At 37.2% G+C, this 20,646-nt stretch overlaps 1 protein-coding gene across 2 annotated transcripts in view; it reads left to right on the forward strand.

The window, feature by feature from the left end:
• The window catches only part of INTS4 (integrator complex subunit 4), a 94,399-nt gene that overhangs the window by 36,869 nt on the left and 36,884 nt on the right, over positions 1-20,646 (forward strand). For both annotated transcript variants that reach the window (XM_001363097.4, XM_007490897.3), the window contains exons 9-15: positions 2,123-2,194; positions 2,738-2,912; positions 5,985-6,190; positions 9,782-9,924; positions 11,608-11,723; positions 13,820-13,953; positions 15,369-15,526. In XM_001363097.4, coding sequence (XP_001363134.1) covers positions 2,123-2,194; positions 2,738-2,912; positions 5,985-6,190; positions 9,782-9,924; positions 11,608-11,723; positions 13,820-13,953; positions 15,369-15,526 — 1,004 coding nt within the window. The remainder of the gene's footprint in view (positions 1-2,122; positions 2,195-2,737; positions 2,913-5,984; positions 6,191-9,781; positions 9,925-11,607; positions 11,724-13,819; positions 13,954-15,368; positions 15,527-20,646) is intronic.

Below are 20,646 nucleotides of genomic sequence, written 5' to 3' on the forward strand. Positions count from 1 at the left end.
CTCAGATGTGACTTGCTGCATTTAGCTTTCCCTAATTTCCCAGCCCCCATCCTACTTCCCATCACAATCACCCCAACCCCTAGCAGATGGTGTTTTCACCTTCCTCAAATGTTACTGGAAGAGTCAGTCAGTTAATATTTATTAAGCATGTGCTATATGCCAGGCACTGACTTAGTGCTAGGGATACAAAGAAAATATGACAGTACCTGCCCTTGAGGAGTTCACAGACTAATGAGGGAGACAACACATAAAAAGAAGCAGAAAAAGCAGTGTTGGAAGGAGAGAAGAGGCTTGGGAGGTGGGGGGGGGGGGGGGATGGTCAACTATGTTGAAGCCATAAAATTGAGGACTGAAATGAGATGTGAGTTTTTTTGATTTCATAGAACATTTTATCAGTCAGGCTAGTAGCATTTATTAAGTACCTACTATGAACCAGGCACCAAATAGCAAAGAAGACCAAACAACAGCCTCTGCTTCAAAGAATTCAATTTTTTTCACATTATTTTATTTGTTTTTTTTTTTTGGAGTATTTTCCCATAGTTACATGATTCATGTTCTCTCCCTCTGTTCTTCCCTACCCCCTCCCAGAGCATATCTTATTAATCAAAACCTATTTCCATATCATTCACTTTTGTAATAGGGTAATCTTTTAAAACAAATCCCAAATCACATACCCATTTAACCAAGTGATAAATTGTATACTTTTATGATTAGTCCATTGTACAATTAGGAAAGGTGTCCATACTAGTGGTTTGCATTTGAATGGGACTTTAATGGTTTGAAAGAAATTGAGATGGTGAAGGAGAGAAGATATTCCATAAAGAAAAAACTTTAGAATTATACAGATGTATGTCTGTATGAGGACTACTGCTAAATGCTTATCTTTAATGCTGGTAAATTTAGGCTCACCCTAAAATGTGATGAATAATGATGATACTGCAGTTTGAGGGAAAATGGATAAGAATTCAAATGGGTATCTTTTTTTGTTTTACTAGGAGTTGTCAGGGGAAGAATGATTTTTAGGGATTTCACTTAAATAAAATAGTTGTTACTTTTTGTGTTATGATAAGAAGAGCATAAGACTTCATATCAGGCAGGATATGTAGAAATCTAATATCAGTTCAGCCACTTATCTAGGTGACCCTGTTTGAATCTCAGTTTCTTCTGTAAAATAGGGCTAAACTGGATTTCTTATATCTGGATAGTCAGTCTGGTGAAGGAACTGGCAACTGACCATGCCATGGAAGGATTGATAAAATACAATATTTCTGATATAGTCTTACAGTGCTCTACCCTGTTCAAAATACATTGGGAATATTACATTTGCTTGTAGGTATCACATTTTAGGATAGATATTGATAAACTGAACCAAGTCTAGAGGAGTGCAGCTATGATGAGGAAGGGACTTGGAGACCAGGCAATATGGAGGGCTAGTTGAAGGACCTGGGGAAATTTAATTTGGAATAAAGAAGACTTAGGTGTTAGATGAGCATGATACTGGTATATTTGAAAGACAGCCTTTTTTTATTTTCTTCAACCCATCTCTATGTAAGAAAAAATGTATTAAGAATTGGATTGGAGTGGGGGGTGGTGCAGCTAGATGGCTTAGTGGATTGAGAGGCAGGCCTGGAGATTGGAGGTCCTGAGTCCAAATTTGGCTTCAGCTTTGTGCCCCATGGCAAGTCACTTAACCCCCATTGCCTAGTCCTTACTACTCTTCTCCTTTAGAACCAATACACAGTATTCCTTCTAAGATAGAAGGTAAGGGTTTGAAAAAAGAATTAAATCAGTTCCGATATAGACTGAACTATCTCAAGAAGTAGCAAATTCCCTATAATTGGGAGTTTTCAAATAGCCTGGATGAACTGTTACTTATAAAAAATATTGGAGAAGAGGTCCTGTTTATCCTATTTTAGAGAGACTCTGAAAGGCTAGGAATTAGTCCAACTCTAAGATTCAGTATTTACCCTCCATTTTTTAAAATCACAGCACTGTTTTAGATTGTAAAGAACAAAATTTTTCCTACTGAAATATTTGTTGGTAAATGGCATGTGTGAATTTTAAGATAGTGTTCAAAGCATACAAATTATTTTATGTGCTTAATTGAGTTATCATTTTACAGGGTTCTATGGGGCAAGTCAGTTCCCATTTCTTGGAGCAGACCCTTGATAAGAAGCTTATGTCGGATCTGAGGGTAAATTGGTATTTCTTCACATAATCTAGACCTTTGTAACTAATGTTTCTTGGTTGAATATATGTTAAGTTGATCTAATTTACTTTTCCTGTTTATGCCTCTATTGAGGCAACATCTAGTTGGAACTGAAAAATAAAGAACAAATAAAAATTAAATAAGTTACTTCATTAGTATTTCTGTAGAGTAGTAGGTGGTAATGGTGGTGATGTTGGTAGCAGAAGTAATCAAGAAATGAGTTTGTATAATGAGTTTCCTTTTGGAAGATTTAAATGATTTGCTGCTTCTTTTTGACATACTGCTCCATATAATACCTTGCAGACCATTCATTTTCAGGACCAGTTCCAACTTGGTAGCAATTAAAGCTCTACTTTCTTCAAAATTCTTCCCAAAATTTAATTGTGGTAGGAGTAAGTCATAACTGTAAAAGTTTTCTGATGCCTCTTTTACTGTAATTGGAGCTAGATAAAAATCATTTAAAATTTTGTTGTGAAGCCTTTTGTGAATGTTTCCTTTGAATGTTAATTTGAATTTCTGTTTTTATAGCGGAAACGAACTGCTCATGAGCGTGCCAAAGAACTGTATAGCTCAGGGGAATTTTCCAGTGGCAGAAAATGGGGGGATGATGCCCCAAAAGAGGAAATAGACACAGGTGCCGTGAACCTCATTGAATCTGGAGCTTGCGGAGCCTTTGTCCATGGATTAGAAGATGAAATGTATGGTAAGTACTGTCCCCAAAGCCATTCTTGAACAAAAGAACAGAGAAATTGGTCTTAGAAAAGACCTTAATAGCAATACCTCAACTAGGACAATGATAAAAAAAACAAACCAAACTCACATATAGGGCTTTGAAGGATTCCCTTAAGTGCTATCTTCTAAATAATTTCACAATATAAGTATCACTATTAATATACCCCACACTGAGAGGCATTGTACAGGGGGAGGTTTTGCAACATTTGGAGATGGAAGATCTTGGGTCAATTTTTTAACTTTGCTGAACCTCCATTTCTATGATTATAAAATGGGGAGTAAAATGCTTTTTCATTTGCCTCATACTAAGTATACAGAGTAACACAATTAGGCCTGCCCTCAATGGGTATACAGTTGATTCAGGATATACCCTGCCTAACAATGTAAGATATAGCACATGCTGATTGCCAGATGAATTCTCCCCACAGAAATGTGGTAATGATCATTTGAGATTGATGAGCATAATTTTATAACTAGAAGTTGTTATTGATTTATAATTATATAGCCTTATTCAGGACTTGACTTAGAAGAATGTATAAGAGCAGCCAGCTGAGGTTCAGTTAAATAAAGATCAGAACATTCTATTCTAATGCACTATAAGCAGTAGGTAGAGAAGGTAATATTCTTTTCTTTCCTTCTCCTATCTAGTTGAAACATACTTTGGAATGCTCAGTTTATCAAATTAATAATGTTTTCAGATTCAGTGAAAAGTAATGCAGTCTTAAAATAGGTGGGAAAATGTTACCTGTTTGCATGTTTGGTGCCTGGCACCATCTCTAAATTTCTCTGTACTCTTTGGCAAGTTCATTAATGTGTTTGTCATCTTAATGTTCAATTTCATTGCCTCAGAATCCAAGAAAATACTTATCTTTTAGATGTGGGAAGAGTTAATCAAAAAATTACATAGTATAGAAGAAAGAATGAACTTTGAGACCAGAGACTTAGGTTAGAATCTCAGTTCTAACACTTTTAGCTATGTGATCATTGCAAGTTACTTAACCTCCCTGAACCTCAATTTCCTTATCTGTTACATGAAGGTAATAACACTTGGGAGAAAGATGTTTTGTAAGTCTTAAAGTGAAATCATTTTCATATCTATATCTAAAAGTTAATAAGTCATCTAAATTCTATAATGACAAGGATTAGTTCATAGATCATGTCTCCAGAGTCCTGTTCATAAGAGAATCAAACAATTATTGCTAATACTTACTATTACCCATGCACCTTTGGGCAAGTCCTTTTTGTGCACTGAATCTTAAGATCTAGTATGGGAGACAGGACTATGCATGTAAAAGAATAGTCTAATAGTATGGACACCAAGTTTCAAGGGAGCTCCTCCTCTCCAGTTCCATGACCTCCCTTATCATAAGGAAGAGAGGCACACCTGATTGCTTCTCCATACCACACCCTGATTCATCTATTAACCAGATAACTGATTGGTAGGTAGTGGGGTGGGTGACCTCCTCCTAGCCACCAGGCCTAATTTCTAATTTGCTTTGCCCAGTATTCTTAAATCTACAAAATCTACAAATCTACAGAATAGAAAAGGTCTCTTTCTTTGAGCTCAGACCTGCTACTTTATGTTCCTTGAGTCTATAGTTCAAGGAACTTTCTTTGATTCCTCCAACATTTATTAACTATTTACCTTGTTCTAATTTTTTTCCCCTTAACTCTTACCTTCAGTCTTAGAATCAATACTAAATCTTAGTTCTAAGTCAGAAGAGCAGAAGAGCTAGGCAAAGCGGGTTAAGTGATTTGTCCACAGTCACACATCTAGAGGTCACATTTGAACCCAAGACCTCCCGTCTGTAGGCCATATTCTCAATCCACTGAGCTCCCTAGCATGAACCCCATGCCAAGTTCTTAAAAATGAATTGTTAATAGATATAATTATGAGCATAAAAAAAGGAATAAAATTTTACACTGGTAAGGTTTTTAATCTGAGAAGTTGGTGTTTCTGCCAAGCAGCAGTCTGAGTTCCTCACTTTTAACACCCCAGTACTGGCATCGTTTAGATAGAAAATTATTAAATATGCTTTTATGCTTATAAAATGCTTTCAAATTATTCAAGATTTTTGTTTATAAAAGATCCAAAGTGCAGATTTCTAGCAAAGTCTCTTGACCATATTCTACTTGAACATATTAGACAGGTACTATTGTCAAATGTGTCATATTACTTTTTTTTTAATTCACTTATTTTCCCAATTACATGTAATAATAATTTCCAAAATTATAAGATCCAAACCACCTCTCTTCCTTTCTTCCCTCCTCTCACTTGGAGATGGTAAGCAATTTGATCTGGGCCATACATATATCATCATCATCATCATGCAAAACACATTTCCATATTGATCATTGATGTAAGAGCACACTCATACAAACCTCCTACCCTCCAATAAAACCATAAATACACTGATGTGAAAGATAGTATGCTTTGATCCACATTGATCTGAATCCAACAGTTTTTTCTCTAGAGGTTAATAGCATTCCTACATATGTTCTTCAGAATTGTCCCAAATTGTTGCATTGCTGAGAATAGCCAAGTTTTCACAGTTGATCATTGTACAAAAATGCTGTTACTGTGTACAATGTTCTCCCAGTTTTGCTTATTTCACTATGAGTTAGTTTATGTAAATCTTTCCAACTTTTTCTGAAATAATCCTACTCATAATTTCTTATAGCACAATAATATTCCATCACCAATATATACCATAATTTGAGCAGCTGTTTCACAATTGATGGTGTGTCATATTTCATAAAGACTTTCTTGCTTACAGAGCACTTTCTTTACAAGAGGTCTATTAGGCAAGTAGTATGAGGGTTTTTATTCACATTTTATAGGAAAGCAAACTGACAAAGAGAGGAAAGGTGATTTGTTCAAAGCTTCTCACCAGCCAGTGGTAGAGCCAGGACTGAAGCCTAGGTTCTTCTCACAGTGCCATGTTCAGTGTGTATTTGGCACAGCACTTATGAGCAACATTTAGTGAAACTTGTAGGTAGAATTACTCAGGCTACTGCTTTTCTCCCTGTCTTCTTTCTGCAGAGGTCCGGATTGCTGCAGTTGAGGCTCTCTGCATGCTGGCCCAGTCTTCGCCATCTTTTGCGGAGAAGTGCCTAGATTTTTTAGTAGACATGTTCAATGATGAAATTGAAGAGGTGCGCCTCCAGTCAATACACACCATGAGAAAAATCTCTAATAATATTACCCTCCGAGAGGATCAGCTTGATACTGTGCTGGCTGTCTTAGAGGTGAGTATGGCACTCTCTTTGAAGCTTCTAGCAACTCTTCCAAGTTTGACCTCAACTAGCAATAATTGTGTTCCCATTAGTTCTATCATGCTTCCAAAGCAGAGGCTTGGGATTTTTCAACTATTAAGTAATCCAAGAAGTCTTTACTGTTGTGGTACCTATTGTGCAAAGTCCAAAGCTAGGCATCTTAGAAAATCAGAGCTCAAATGGTAAAAGGATATGAATAATGTAAAAATTAAAATTAGATCTCAATAATAAAAATATTATATTTAGGAAATTTATTAATGATCATTAGAAATCAAGGAATAAAGAGAATACAAAATAAAGACCACGTGCCCATGGCTAATCAGCCAGTTCAAATGCTTGCCTTACCACCACCAAGCTCAGGACAGGAAGTAAAGAGACAGGACCCTCCACATCCCTGCCTAATATCCCGTCTACAGGAAATAAATAATGACAGGAAATCAGTGGGTTCCCAGGAAATTGTAGTTCTTTTTTAGGGTAACAGATTTTCAATTATACAATAACCAATTTTCAAATGAAGAAATCAAAGCTATCAATAATCATATGAAAAAAATGTTCTAAATCACTTTTGATTAGAGAAATGAAAATTTTTTAAACTCTAAAGTAATACCTCACCTATCAGACTGGCTAATATGACAGTAAAGGAAAATGGTAAATGTTGGAGGGGATGTGGCAGAATTGGGACACTAATATTGATGAACTTGTGAACTGATTCAACCATTTTGGAGGGCAAGTTGTAACCATGGCCAAAGGGCTATAAAACCATGCATACCCTTTGATTCTGTAATATCATTACAAGGTCTATATTCCAGAGATCATAAAAAAGAGGAAAGGACCTGCTTGTACAAAACTATTAATAGCAGCTGTTTTTGTGATGGCAAAGAATTGGAAATTGAGGAGATGTCCATCAATTGGGAAATGACTGAACAAATTATGGTCTATGTTGGTGATAGAATACGATTGTATTACAAGAAACAAGCAGGGTGATTTCAAGAACAAGCTGGAAGTATCCAAATGAACTAATATAGAGTAAAATAACAGAACCAGGAGTGTATTGTATACTGTAACAGCCATATTGTATGACAATCAACTGTGAAAGACTGAGCTACTCTTGCAAATACAATGATCCAGGACAATTCTGAAGGACTTATGACAAAGAATGCTATCTATCTCAACAAAAAGAACTGTTTGAGTTGGAATACAGATCGAAACATACTATTTTTCACATTTTATGTTTTTATTTTGGAATTTTAGTGTTACATGAGTATTCATTCTCTTACAACAGTGACCAGTATGAAAGTATGTTTTGCATGATAATATGTATTTAGCCCATATCAAATTGCTTACCACCTTTTGGGGAAGAAGAAAGGAAGGGAGGCTTTTTGGATCTTATAATTTTGGAAAATATATGTTGAAAATTGTTATTACAGGTAATTGGGAAAATAAAATATCTTTGAATGAAAAGAGAAAAATAAAAGTCAGGGATAAATAAATTACTATCCTTGCTCTCCAGGGAACATGTGGTTTAGTAGGAGAGATTAGACGTATTTAAAAATGGCTATATTTCAGAGTAAATATAAATGGAGCATAAGAGGTATAAACAAATCTTCCCTTATTTTATTTTTTAACAAAACATTTATCTCCACTAAAATCTTCCTTGAGTGTAGCAGTTCTTCTGAGGGCCATACATCTTCCCTCAAGAAATTTATGAACCTGGCTGTAGGAGAAAAAAAGTCATGTCTCTCTTTCACTTTATTGGTCTCCTTTGTAACCCTATATATTTTATTTTATGCCTTTAAAAACATGATTTTGAGAAGGGGGCCCTAGGCTGCATGTCTGACAGGACCTGCATCCCGAAGAGGTATTGAGCCCTTGCTCTAATTCTGCCTCTGAACCAAGGCCATTACCAAGCTGCAATGGTCTTTAGTATATGCCTGGAAAAGGTTGCAGATCCGCAGTCAACTGTCATTTGGTCACAAGTTGACAATTATTTTCTGACCATAAGACCCCATGAAACCCTCCAGAGGTGTAGAGGGGCTGTGGTTTGCTATTGCAGAGAGTATATGCACTCTGATGATATTGCAGAATCTTAAAGTGGAATCTCAGAGGCCGCCTTCTGGTCCAGCCCATCTCTCAAAAAGAATCACTAAAACCACAAACTTGAAGAGTGATCCTTTGCTTGGAGACCTCTGGGAGGAGGAAGGCTCACTTACCCCCACTAGAAACACCCTGATCCTCTTGTGAAGGGAGATCTTAAGGAAGTGGTCATTACACAAAGCCTAAATCCACTTCTCTGCTGCTTGGAATCATTGCTTTTCATTCTGCCCTGTGGGGCCAAGCAGAGCAATCCTAACCCCTCCTCTGCATGACAGCCCTTCATCCTCCTCCCCCACCCCTGCCACAGTCTGCTTTCTAGGTCAGTCTTTCTACGATCTTTCTCTCTTGCCTATCCTCCTCTGGTTACTCTTCAGTTTATCAATGCCTTTCCTAAGGGAACACTTATAATTGAATCTGGGGAGAGAAAGACTGTCCCCTCTATCCCCTAGATTCCCACTTCTTTTCTTGCATGAGCTCTGTTTGCAGCCATTTCACACTATGGTGTTATTTAGTTTGCAGTCCATAACAATTGGCCTATCATATAATTTCTAAGATCCCTTCCAATTCTAACATTGTACTTTTTTTTTTTAAAGACTGGGCCTCCCATCTTTCCCAGTCTAGAAGTATCAGATCTATTTATGGGCCCATCTCCACCACTGACTGCCATAGGAGCTTTGAACTGCTCCATTTCAAAGCAGGGTTGGCTTGCTCCTACTTGGCCACCTGTTCTCAGGGATTCACCGCACTGATGCTCTACTGGGTACAGATACCCATTTACCATAGCCCAGTGTAGTTGAGAATTTCCAAGCTGGAGTCACTCTCAGCTTTTGAGCCACTCTCAACTTCCTCAACAGTAGGGATTAATAGGAATGGACCACCCTGTCTGGCCTGTTGTATGTTTTATAGTCTAACTCTGTATCTTAAGGTCCTCTAGCCATAACATTCTGTGAGTCTATAAAGCATGGAGTCATATAAATAAAACTAGCTCCTTGTATTTTGATTGTTATTAGACAACATTATGTTCTGTTTCTCTTTGGGGGTGGGGGGTTTAAGGCCCCTCCCAACTATGAAACTTTTATACCTTTTATACTTCTGGAATGGCTTGGGCTTCTTGAGAGCCCTCCCCAGTGGATGTAGGATCATAGATCTAGAACTTGGAGGCAACTGAGATGACTTTGCCTAGCTTATTGAGAACTTTGAATATCCTCCTAGTAGTCTGTCTAGAGATCTTCATGAATGTGGCTTGGTACAGTTGAAAGAATGCTGGATTTGGAGTGAGAAGGATCCAAGTTCAAATTCTACCATTGCCATTTACTATCTGTGACTTTGGAAAAGTAACTAAACCTTTTTTTCATCTGTAAAATGAGGGGATTCAACTAGAGGCCTTTAAGAGAGCTTTAACTAAAGCTATGATCGTATAATATTATGTGTGCATCTTATTTAACAATTTACATTCATTTTTTTTGAAAGGATTCCTCGCGAGATATTCGAGAGGCTCTTCATGAACTGCTGTGTTACACAAATGTATCAACCAAAGAAGGGATTCATCTTGCACTGGTTGAACTCCTGAAAAATTTAGCTAAATATCCGACAGATAGAGAGTCTATATGGAAGTAAGTCCGTTTTTTCCCCCTTGTTTTAATTTGTTTACTTGAGCGAAAATAATCTCCAGTTTATCTTATGGGTCAAAATAGACTTGACATTTCCTATTTTCCTGATTTATGTAAAATCTGAATGAATCCTATAATGGTTTTTGTATTTCAGTATTTCCCTATTTTTCCTTTCAAATAATACATTGCATTTCTATGGTTTTTTAAAGTTTACAAAGCACTTTTTTCACAGCTTTTTGAGCTGGTATACATATGTTATAGTCATTTTACTGATGACAAAACTGATACACAGTAAGATGTTAACTTGTTTTAGGTAATATAGGTAATAAAGCAGTCATACAAATATGAAATTAAACACATTCTCTGCCTTTAAAAACTCACAGATCAGAAGGAAGAAGATACATGAACACATACTTATAATGAGAATTAGGTATTCAGAGGTGATATCTATAAAAATTGTTATGAAAAATTTCCTCAGATAGAACTAAGGAAAGCTTCATGGAAGAACAGTAATCTGAGTTGGTCCTTGAAAGAAGAGATTTCAGATTCATTAAAAATAGAATGTTGGGGGCAGCTGGGTAGCTCAGTGGATTGAGAGCCAGGCCTAGAGATGGGAGGTCCCAGGTTCAAATTTGGCCTCAGACACTTCCCAGCTGTGTGATCCTGGGCAAGTCACTTGACCCCCATTGCCTAGCCCTTACCACTCTTCTGCCCTGGAATTAATACATAGTATTGATTCTAAGGCAGAAGTAAGGGTTTTAAAAAAAAAATAGAATGTCACTGAATGAAGGAGTCAATAGTGATTTTTTGTTCTGCTTTTACATCTTAATTAAGCAGACTTCAGTTGCCTCCTTCCAAGCTTTAGACTATGTCATTCCCCACTACTCTTTGCCTTTTTGATTCTTACTTATCCTACATTTTACTGAAATTCCATAACTATCCAGCCCACAGTAATTTCTCTCCCTTCTCTGAATACATGTAAAATTCATTCTGCACCATTCATTGGGTAATTACTGCATGTGTGATAGCAGTTTTCTTTTCTCTAATTATAGGCCATCATCAGATTTATGGTAAGTCAGAATTAGAGGTTGGAGAGGATGGAATGGAATGTATTCTGTTTTGGGGCCAAAGAATATTAGATTTGGAGTCACAGCATTCGATTTCAGAGACTGAATCCTTTATTGCATTTGTGACACTAAAGAAGTCACTTAATAGTGCCTCTGTTTCTTCATATATAGAATGAAGAAATTGGACTAAATGAACCCTAAGGTGCCTTCCATATCAAAACCGATGAACCTACTGATCTGTCTCCTTAACTAAATTATAAACTTTTTATAAACAGGGATAATGTTTTATCCTTTGTATTGTCCATTATTCCTAGGACAGTTCTTTTTTTTTTTTTAAACCCTTACCTTCCATCTTGGAATCAATACTGTGCATTGGTTCCAAGGCAGAAGAGTGGTAAGGGCTAGGCAATGGGGGTTAAGTGACTTGCCCAGGGTCATACAGCTGGGAAGTGCCTGAGGCCAGATTTGAACCTAAGACCTCCCATCTCTAGACCTGGCTCTCAATCTACTGAGCTACCTAGCTGCCTCCCCCTCCCCCCAGGACAGTTCTTAATAATACTTATAAGTGCTTAATGAGTACTTGATGTTTGTGGTGCATCATTTTACATATATTTTTCAGATGTCTGAAGTTTTTGGGAGGTAGACATCCAACCCTGGTGCTTCCCCTTGTCCCAGACCTCTTGAGTACACATCCATTCTTTGATACTGCAGAACCTGATATGGATGATCCAGCCTGTATCCTTTGTGCTTATGCCACGCACTGCTCACTTGGCAGAAACTCTTGGTTATCTCTGCAGGCAGTATAAATCTGATAGTTTGTCTTTTATTTGTGTCTTTTTTCCTCTTTCTTCAGATGAGACATCTTTCATCTTCATTCCTAAGGGTTATATAGTTTTAACTGAAAAAGAATAATGTATTCTTAATATTAGTAATGGTAACATCTTAGAGTGTAATACCTAGTCTTGCAGTTTAGAAAGTACTTTCCTTGCAATTCTAGCAAGTATACAATGCAATAATTATTCCATTTTCAGATGAGGAAACCGAGGATCCAGAAAGAGTTAAGTAACTGGCACATGGTCATCACATATCTAGTAGAGTTAGAGTGGGGATTTGAACTTGGGTCTTTGGACACAAGTTCTTTCATCTCTAGTATGTTGCTTCATTAAGGATACTAGTAGCGTAAAGCATGGCATCCACTCATGTTAAAATAAGGACTGTGGTAATAATATGCCTTTGATAGAGCATTTACGTTGAGTTGGGTTTTTTTTTCCCAAATTCAAAGCTATTTTATTTTCCCATTTACAAGTAATAATAATTTTCAACACTTCCAAGTTGTAAGATCCAAACCATCTCCTTCCCTCTCTTCCTTCCCCACACTTCGAGATGGTAAACAGTTTGATCTGTGTCATACATGTATTATCATGCAAAACCCACCTCCATATTGGCCATTGTTGTAAAAGCATACTTTGAGTTTTATCTTGAGCTGTGAAAGTGGACTTGCCCTGATGCATCTATACCATCTAACTTGATCTCCCTTGTGGCCACAAAAATGCATTTATAAGAAGAATGGCTATATTGAAGGTGCAGAAAAGTGCTAACAAGCCATGTAGGCCCTAGACCCATGATTATCCTTATTCTGCTACTTAGTACAAGTAAGTCACTTAACTTAACAGGGCCTGTTTCTTCTTTTGTAGAATGCAGCAACATAAGCTTGAAACACCAGAACTGACTGCCCTCTTATTATATTTGCATAATTCAGGGAATTTTAAGGGAATTCAGGGAATTGAAATTCAGGGAATTTAATATCATAAGGTGCAGGATGACCATTTGGGACTCGGTTGTATTTTGGTTATAGCCACAGGATGACTTTGGCCTTCCTTCAGGAGGTGTCAGAACTTGAACTTTAGAACTCTGCTATCAAGAAAGACCTTATGAGGTAATGAATTTACCATCACTGGAAATATTCATGGAAAGCTAGATGGTGACTCCTCAGGGAAAGAATTGGACTAGGTGACTTCTGAGGCCCTCATCAGCTCCAGTGTTCTGTAATGCCAACTATAGTCTGGTTTTATAACAGTGCTTAATATGCAGTATGATATAGAGTTGGAAGACTTGGGTTCAGGTTGGGATTCTTCCACTTAACTAGCTGTGTGATTTCTGGCAAGTTGTTTTAACTTCTCTGAATCTTGGTTTCCTCATCCAGAAAGTGAGCAAAGTCATATTTGCTTTCCTCCTCTCATGAGACTGTTTTAAGGAAAGCACTTTAAAAAAAAAAAAAACTCTTACCTTCTGTCTTAGAACCAATATTGTATTGGTTCTAAGGCAGAAGAGCAATAAGGGCTTAGGCAATGGGGGGTGACTTGCCCAGGGTCACACAGCTAGGAAGTAGCTGAGGCCAGATTTGAACCTAGGACCTCCCATCCAGACAATCCACTGAGCCACCCAACTGCCTCTAGGAAAGCACTTTTTAAAGCCTTCAAGCACTATTGAAGTAAGCCTCAGTTTCCTTACTTTAAAAATGAAAGGGATGGATGACTTGGTCTGAAGGGCCCTTCTGGATAAAAAGCTATAGTCTTGTGGGAGTTGTTGTTATTAATAATATTACTTTGAGGGTAATGTAATTTACCTTGCATGATAAAGTAAAGGACTAAGACAGCCACTACTGTCATTGAAAAATGTACTCATTTAATAATTAACTGGGAATGTTTCCTTCAAAGATTATATAAATTAGATTTTTACTGTACCCTTTTGTATAGAATACCTGCCAAACTGATCTTCCCTTTTACTTTATGAGATTGATGGATTATTACTTAACTACCTGACAATGCCAGATATTGCTGTGTTGGTTCTTATCTTCAATGCTGCTGAAACCTGCCCCACCATGCCTGCCCTGTTCTCAGATCATACCTTCAGACACTATGCTTACCTCCGAGACAGTCTTTCTCACCTTGTTCCTGCATTGAGGGTATGCTAAAAATCTCCTCAGGCCAATTTTTAGTTCTTTTTAGTAAATAAGAAAGGTAAAATCATACTTAGTCTGAGATGAAAGCCAATTTATTTATTTTTAAAGAAAAATACTTTCCCTTCACTGCACTGACCATTTTTTGCCATTTTAGAGGGTAGACTCTGAATTATATAATGGCTTATTACCACAAAGATTTGTCCTCATCTGATACTTTTTATATCTTATTTCAAATTCAGATAGGGATAAATCAAGCGAAAAATCAAAGGAAATATAAAATAATGGTGATTGTGAGAGGAGCCTATGAAAATGTGGTGGTAATTTTTAATATTTTTTGTCTGAATCAGATTTATTTCATTGTTATGGGGAGCTCCTAAGACACAGACTTCTACCCAAACAGATTGGCAGCTCTTCTGCCATCATTATCTTGGGCACTTGCCTAAGACATTGGGATGATAAATGACTTGCTTGCCCAGGGTCACATAGCCAGGTGTCCAAGGCAGGTCATGAACCCAGGTCTTCATGTTTCCAGCATCAGCTTTCCATCTACCACATAATACTGCCTCTTATGATATAAACATAATATTAAGTGATATTTTCCCTAAATTCCTCCTCTGCTTCTTTGTGTTATGGAGGTAGCCTTTACCTCTCAGAGGTTCAACCAGAAACCATAAGCTCTTGAAGAATTTGAGCCTAGTGATAGAACATGTAGCTAAATATAGAAAAGCCTAGTCAGTAGATGATGTTTTTTTTTTAGGCAACAACTCATTAAATCATCTAAGAAATGGAAGGGCTATATCAACAGCTAAACTACCAAACTTCTGATCCATTTCTATATTCAGGCTTAAAAAAAAAACAAAAACCCTTACCTTCCGTCTTAGAATCAATACTGTGTATTGGCTCCAAGGCAGAAGAGTGATAAAGGCTAGGCAATGGGTGTTAAATGACTTGCCCAGAGTCACACAGGAAGTATATGAGGCTAGATTTGAACCCAGGACCCCTCGGCTCTGGGCCTGGCTCTCAATCTACTGAGCCACCCAGCTTCCCTCCTCAGGCCTTTTTTTTAAAAAAAAAAAAAACATAAGTGAGTTACTGTAGGGGAAAAGTGATTCAAATTTTCAGGGCATTTCTTTAAAAGACAAATCATAATCTTTACCTCTTTATGCCTCTCCTGCTTTGGTTGGTGAAAGAGAATGGTTCCCAGAATCACAAAGAAATAATAGAAAGTAATGGAATTAAGACTAGATTTGGAATCATTAGACTTGGGTTTAAAATCCTAGCTCTGCTCCTTGCTACCTCTTAACTCTGTGCTAGATTTATACAGAATGAGAAATCTGAAGTCTTGGATGATTTTTTTTTAAGTCCTTTTAGCTTAGTCTATGATCCTATGGATACTGGTCACTGTTATGTTTTCTTAGTTGCCAGGTAGAAAACTCCCATCATCACCTGTGTCCCCAAGCATCACACCACATGAAGACCCTTCCCAGCAGTTTCTACAGCAAAGCCTAGAACGGGTATATAATCTTCAGCACCTTGATCCTCAGGGTACTCAGGAGCTACTTCAGTTTACAATCCGGTAAGGTGATTTTCTTAGAAATTTGTCACCTCATAATGTACATGAGCTTCCTATCTGGCCTATTTTAATGTCTTGTGTTTTTTATTAACTATTCAATCCATTGAACTACTCACCATTTCTGCCAACTTTTCTCACCTCAATGCTTTTGTTCTTCTTGTTCCCTGTACCCCCAAAACACTCCTTCCTTTCCCACCTCCTTTTTAGAAAATTGTGCTTGAATTCTGCTAAGTTTCCAAAGCCCAATTCAAATGGCAGGTCCTTTATGAAGACTTCTATGATCTCCCAAACCAAAAACGATCTCTTCCCTGAGTTCTCTTGGCACTTTGTTATATTCTTCGATGCTCATTATGTTCCATTCATTCTCTCTTTCTTCTCAAGCTCTCCCTTTTTTCTTTTTCCTCTTTCTTTTTTTTTTTAACCCTTACCTTCCATCTTGGAATCAATACTGTGTATTGGTTCCAAGGCAGAAGAGTGGTAAGGGCTAGGCAGTGGGGTTAAGTGACTTGTCCAGGGTCACACAGCTGAGAAGTGTCTGTGGCCAGATTTGAACCTGGGACCTCCCATCTCTAGGCCCGGCTCTCAATACACTGAGCTACCCAGCTGCCCCCCTCCCCTTCTTTCTTGCTTTCCCTTTTGCCCTTCCACTTTTACCCTTCTCCCATTCTCCTGCCTGTATCCTTTTTGCTTAGGGTAAGCATGGCCAATCTGGCAAAATTACTTGGGTATCTTTCTATGCTGTGTAAATCAGATGTTTTGGTTTGTGGTTGATTGTTCTGTAAATTTCTTTCAGATGAAAGATTTCACTGTTAATGTTATATTTTAACCATAATAGCATGGTTTATTTTTAATAATATTGATAATCATGATGCTATTTATAGTTTCAAAGTACTTTTGTTTCAGCAATTCCAAGAGGTAAGTGGTGCAAATAAGGATTAAGAGGAGTTGTTATCCTTTACTCCCTTTCTTCCTGTCTGCCTTCCCTATACTTCCTCCTGTCTTATTTTCCCTACTAAATTAAAAGCTATTCGAAGACAAGAATCTGAAATCACTGGTATGGTTAGGTGGGGGAGGTTGGAGGTGAGAACCATACTATACATATAGTAAACAATTTAATAAATGTTTTGTTTGAGTGAATGAATTTATTAGGCTGAATGTTTTGTTCTTATGTTCAAAATATGAGACCATATATTTTTTTAAGTTCTTTACCTTTTTTCCCTTATCAGATCTTGGCCTGGTTGATGATTAATAAAGACATAAGATCCATTAGAAGGAAATTCTTTGTAGTTAATTCTTTGTTAAGGGAATTTAAAAAAAAATGAAAGAAATAAACATTTCTAAAAATGACATTCAAATCCAAGTCTGGTTATAAAAATTTCCCACTTCATGTTAAATTTTGCTTTGAATGTGTATGTCTTAGAGGGATCACTTCTCTTGCCCTCAGGGATTCCTTGTGCCATCCATTATTTTGTTAATGTAATGGGATTAAATTTGATAATTCATACTGTTCCTTTTTAAAAAATTATTATTCTTAGTTTATAGTTAGCACATAGATCTGCTATGCCTTATGTACAGGGCCCTGTGCTAGGGGATACAAAGAAGTATAAAATTCAATTCTTAGCTTCAAAAGTTTTTACTGGAAAGTACATTTGATGGATCAGTCATATGAGGAATTATAGATTTTAGGGACTAGAAGGACCTTTGAATTTCATTCACTTAACATTTATTAAACACTATATGCTAGATTTTATATTAGGCCCCAGAAACAATTAAGAAAAATAATTAAAACACAAAGCACACTGTCCAACCAAATATCAGCTGTATAAGACTAATATGACCCTTTCATTATTTCTTTTTTGTAGTTTTTATTATAAATAAAACTTTTGTAACATGTAAATATGTTAATGCCTATTTTAAGTAAAAAACATTTTGGCAAACTAAAAACGGGAAAAAAATCTCTCCATTATTCTGTGTCTTCTTCAATGTCAGCAACAATTTAACAGACATTTATTCAGTGCTTATGCAAAGGGCTGTGAGGGATACAAAAATTCACTGCTCTTAATGGAGCTTATTGTCTTATCAGAGAGTATGACATCTCTAGATACTGCCAAACTTCATAAAAGAATTGCAAAATGCTTTGTGAGGTGTATAGATGGAATGGTGGTGGGTATTGCCAGCTAAGGGGGAGGAGAATTCAGAAGGCTTTCCTGAAGGAGGTAGCTTTTGAGTTAGGGGGATGAATTCAGTAAGCTGAGGGATGGATGAATATCATTCAAGTCAGAGCAGGAACAGAAACTTATGGGTAGAGAGAAATAGCTTTTCCATGAAGACAGAAGGTGATGTGGGTCAAGAACCAGAGAAATGCAAGACACTTTCCCTGAATTCCACCAAGCCAGCCTGTCCTGTAAAAATCTAGGAAGACACTACTGTGATATGGGAACCCACTATGGGCTCTTGGGGCAAAAGGAATATAAAAGGTTTTGAGACTTTGGTGGGAGCTCCTGCTACCTTAGCACAGCTATTTGTTGACTTTTTTTTTACCTTTTGTTTTTGTTCTCTGAACTACTTTTGAACTATCTTGAAAAATGCTTCTACCTAAAGTCAGTGGAATACAATTTTTAGTAAAAGGAGTATTTATTTAGACCCTTTTGCTCTGTGTGGCCCATTGTACCAGATACAAAAGAGTAAACCCACCAGAAAGGAAGGAGGAGAGAGTGGGTAGTGATGCTTAGACAATCTTTGTAGTGATAGAGGAAAGATGAGTGTCCCTTAGGTTCAATGAAAGCAAACAGTCACAGTGTCCATTTTCTTATCTCCACTGTAATAAAGATGATGTTCTTGTCCTCCTCTAAGCCATAAAAAGAAACCAAAAAATGCCATAGTGGATGGATATAACCTTAGCCTGAGTCAAGAATACTTGGGTTCAAACCTCACATCTGACACAAACTGACTTTCTGATCTTTCACTAATGAAGAGTTCTCTGAATCACCATTGAAATTCTGGATCCAGACCTAAAGTGGGCAGTATAAATGGGCGATGGGGGCTTTAAAAATATACACATACATACACCACCACTACTCTCACCTAATAATGTGTTTTTAGCCTGCATGAAGTCTTGTGTTAAGATCAGAAAATGGACAAGTTTTTATTTCAATATTACTTTAAGATTACAAAGCCCCTTCATAACTCTTCTGAAAGGTACTAAGTGCACATATCACCATTTAATAGCCAGAGAAGCTGAGGCTCAGAAAAGTTGAATCTTTTTCCCCAAAGTCCCATAGTCAATAAGTGCCAGTGCCCCATTGTGTGTCCCATTGCTCAGATAACTTCTGCAGTATTGTGTTCAGCTGTAGGCAAAGATGAAAAACATTGATTAAGCATTTACTATTTGGCAGGTGCTAAGTGCTATAGATAATTCAACAAAAAAAGTAAGACAGTTCCTCCTTTCAAGGAAGTTTACTTTCTGAAAGGAGAAGTCAGCAAATATAAGGGAGAGGGAGTTGTAAATTGGAGGTAGGAGAAAGCTTAGCAGGTGGCAAACATGTATCAGCCTAGTTTGGAAATGACCAGGAAGTGATATGGTGGGCCCACAACCAGTGGAAGCTCATCATTTAGAGAGCCTTGGTACCAGGAGAGGGAAGTCTTATTGGAAAAAGAGGTGGAGGAGGAGGAGGAGGCAGGCCTGTAGATAGCATGGTTGAAAGAGAACCAGGGAGTGGCAAATTGGAAAGCAACCTAGAAGAGTGACTAGAATAGTATAAATTCAAGAAACCATCTTAGACGAAGAACTCTGAACAGGTTTAGCCCAGAGAAGAGACTAATGGGTGATAAGGCTATCTTCAGATATTTAGACTATTATGGAAGATAGCACAAGGCATTCTTTGATTTTTTTTTAAGAAATCAGAACTCAGACAAAGGAGTATAAGCTACAGGGAAGTAGATTTTGGCTTAACATAAGACAGAACCTCCTGATTACTAAGTACTGTCCAACAGTGGACATTTCTTTTTTATCCAAGGTTGAGAGCTCCCTGTAACTGTTCAGTTCAATTCTAGATGATTGTCTTAATATATAAGAGGGGTTCCTCAGTGGTTGGAAAGTTGGAATGTTGTTAAAATTCCATTTCAACTTAAGATTCTGCAATTCTAATTTAAAGAAAAAAATATTCCAGTGGATGAGTATTCTCATTAATTAACAAATTCCTTCCAACAATGCATATTATAATATGCATGCATGCCATCCTATGCAGCTCTCATCCATGAACTCCTGAAAGTTTTCCATAAGTATTCACCCAGTGTCCTAGAGGATTTGATTTGCCTGTGTTTTCTTAGTTTTACTTACCTCTCATCCCTCATTCTCATGTGACCAGCCTGTCTTCTCTCTCTGCCCTCCTACAGTTCCTTGATAACATCTGTTGTTCTTGTTCTTCATTGGCAATATTTTGAAACCAGTGCATATACACCATGTCCCTTTCTGTCACCTACTGTCTGAAAATATAGGTTCCAAAATAAATTCACTATTAACCAACAGTGAATAAGCATTTCCTCTGTGTAGAGTCTAGGACTAGGTGCTAAGGGAGGTACTAAGACAAGCAAGCTCCTGCCTTCCAAGAGCTTGGAATCTTCCTTATGTCCTTGAGAATATGGCAAAACCCCCAAAAAATAGAACCAACTAAGGGGTGATAAGTAAAAGAGATCTAGATGAGGTTCTACAATTTTCTTGGTAAGTCATAATTAATCTTCTAAATTAAAAACAATAATGTATTCTTTGGTATGTAATTTCCTTTCATTTTGGTAGCAACAACTATGTATTGTAAGCTAGAACTTGACGCATCTGACCTTAGTAAATGAGCACATAATTCCATGGTTTGGAAATTTGGCTTAACTGTCATTGTGCTTCCCCTATGTCCTTCAATATAAGAGTTTGTAGTAACACAGTACGGTTAGAAAAGCAAGTGACTTTGGAATTAGAAAACCTGAGTTTACGTCAAGTCTCTACCAAGAGCCATGTCATGTTGTTTTATGATGTCAAACAAGTTACTTAAACTTTCTTCTCTAAAATAGGCAGATTATATTGGCTCTACTTGCTTCCTAGGATGGTTGTATGCTCTTTGTAAACTATATCT

This window comes from Monodelphis domestica, chromosome 4 (genome assembly GCF_027887165.1).
Source record: "Monodelphis domestica isolate mMonDom1 chromosome 4, mMonDom1.pri, whole genome shotgun sequence".
Taxonomy (NCBI): domain Eukaryota; kingdom Metazoa; phylum Chordata; class Mammalia; order Didelphimorphia; family Didelphidae; genus Monodelphis; species Monodelphis domestica.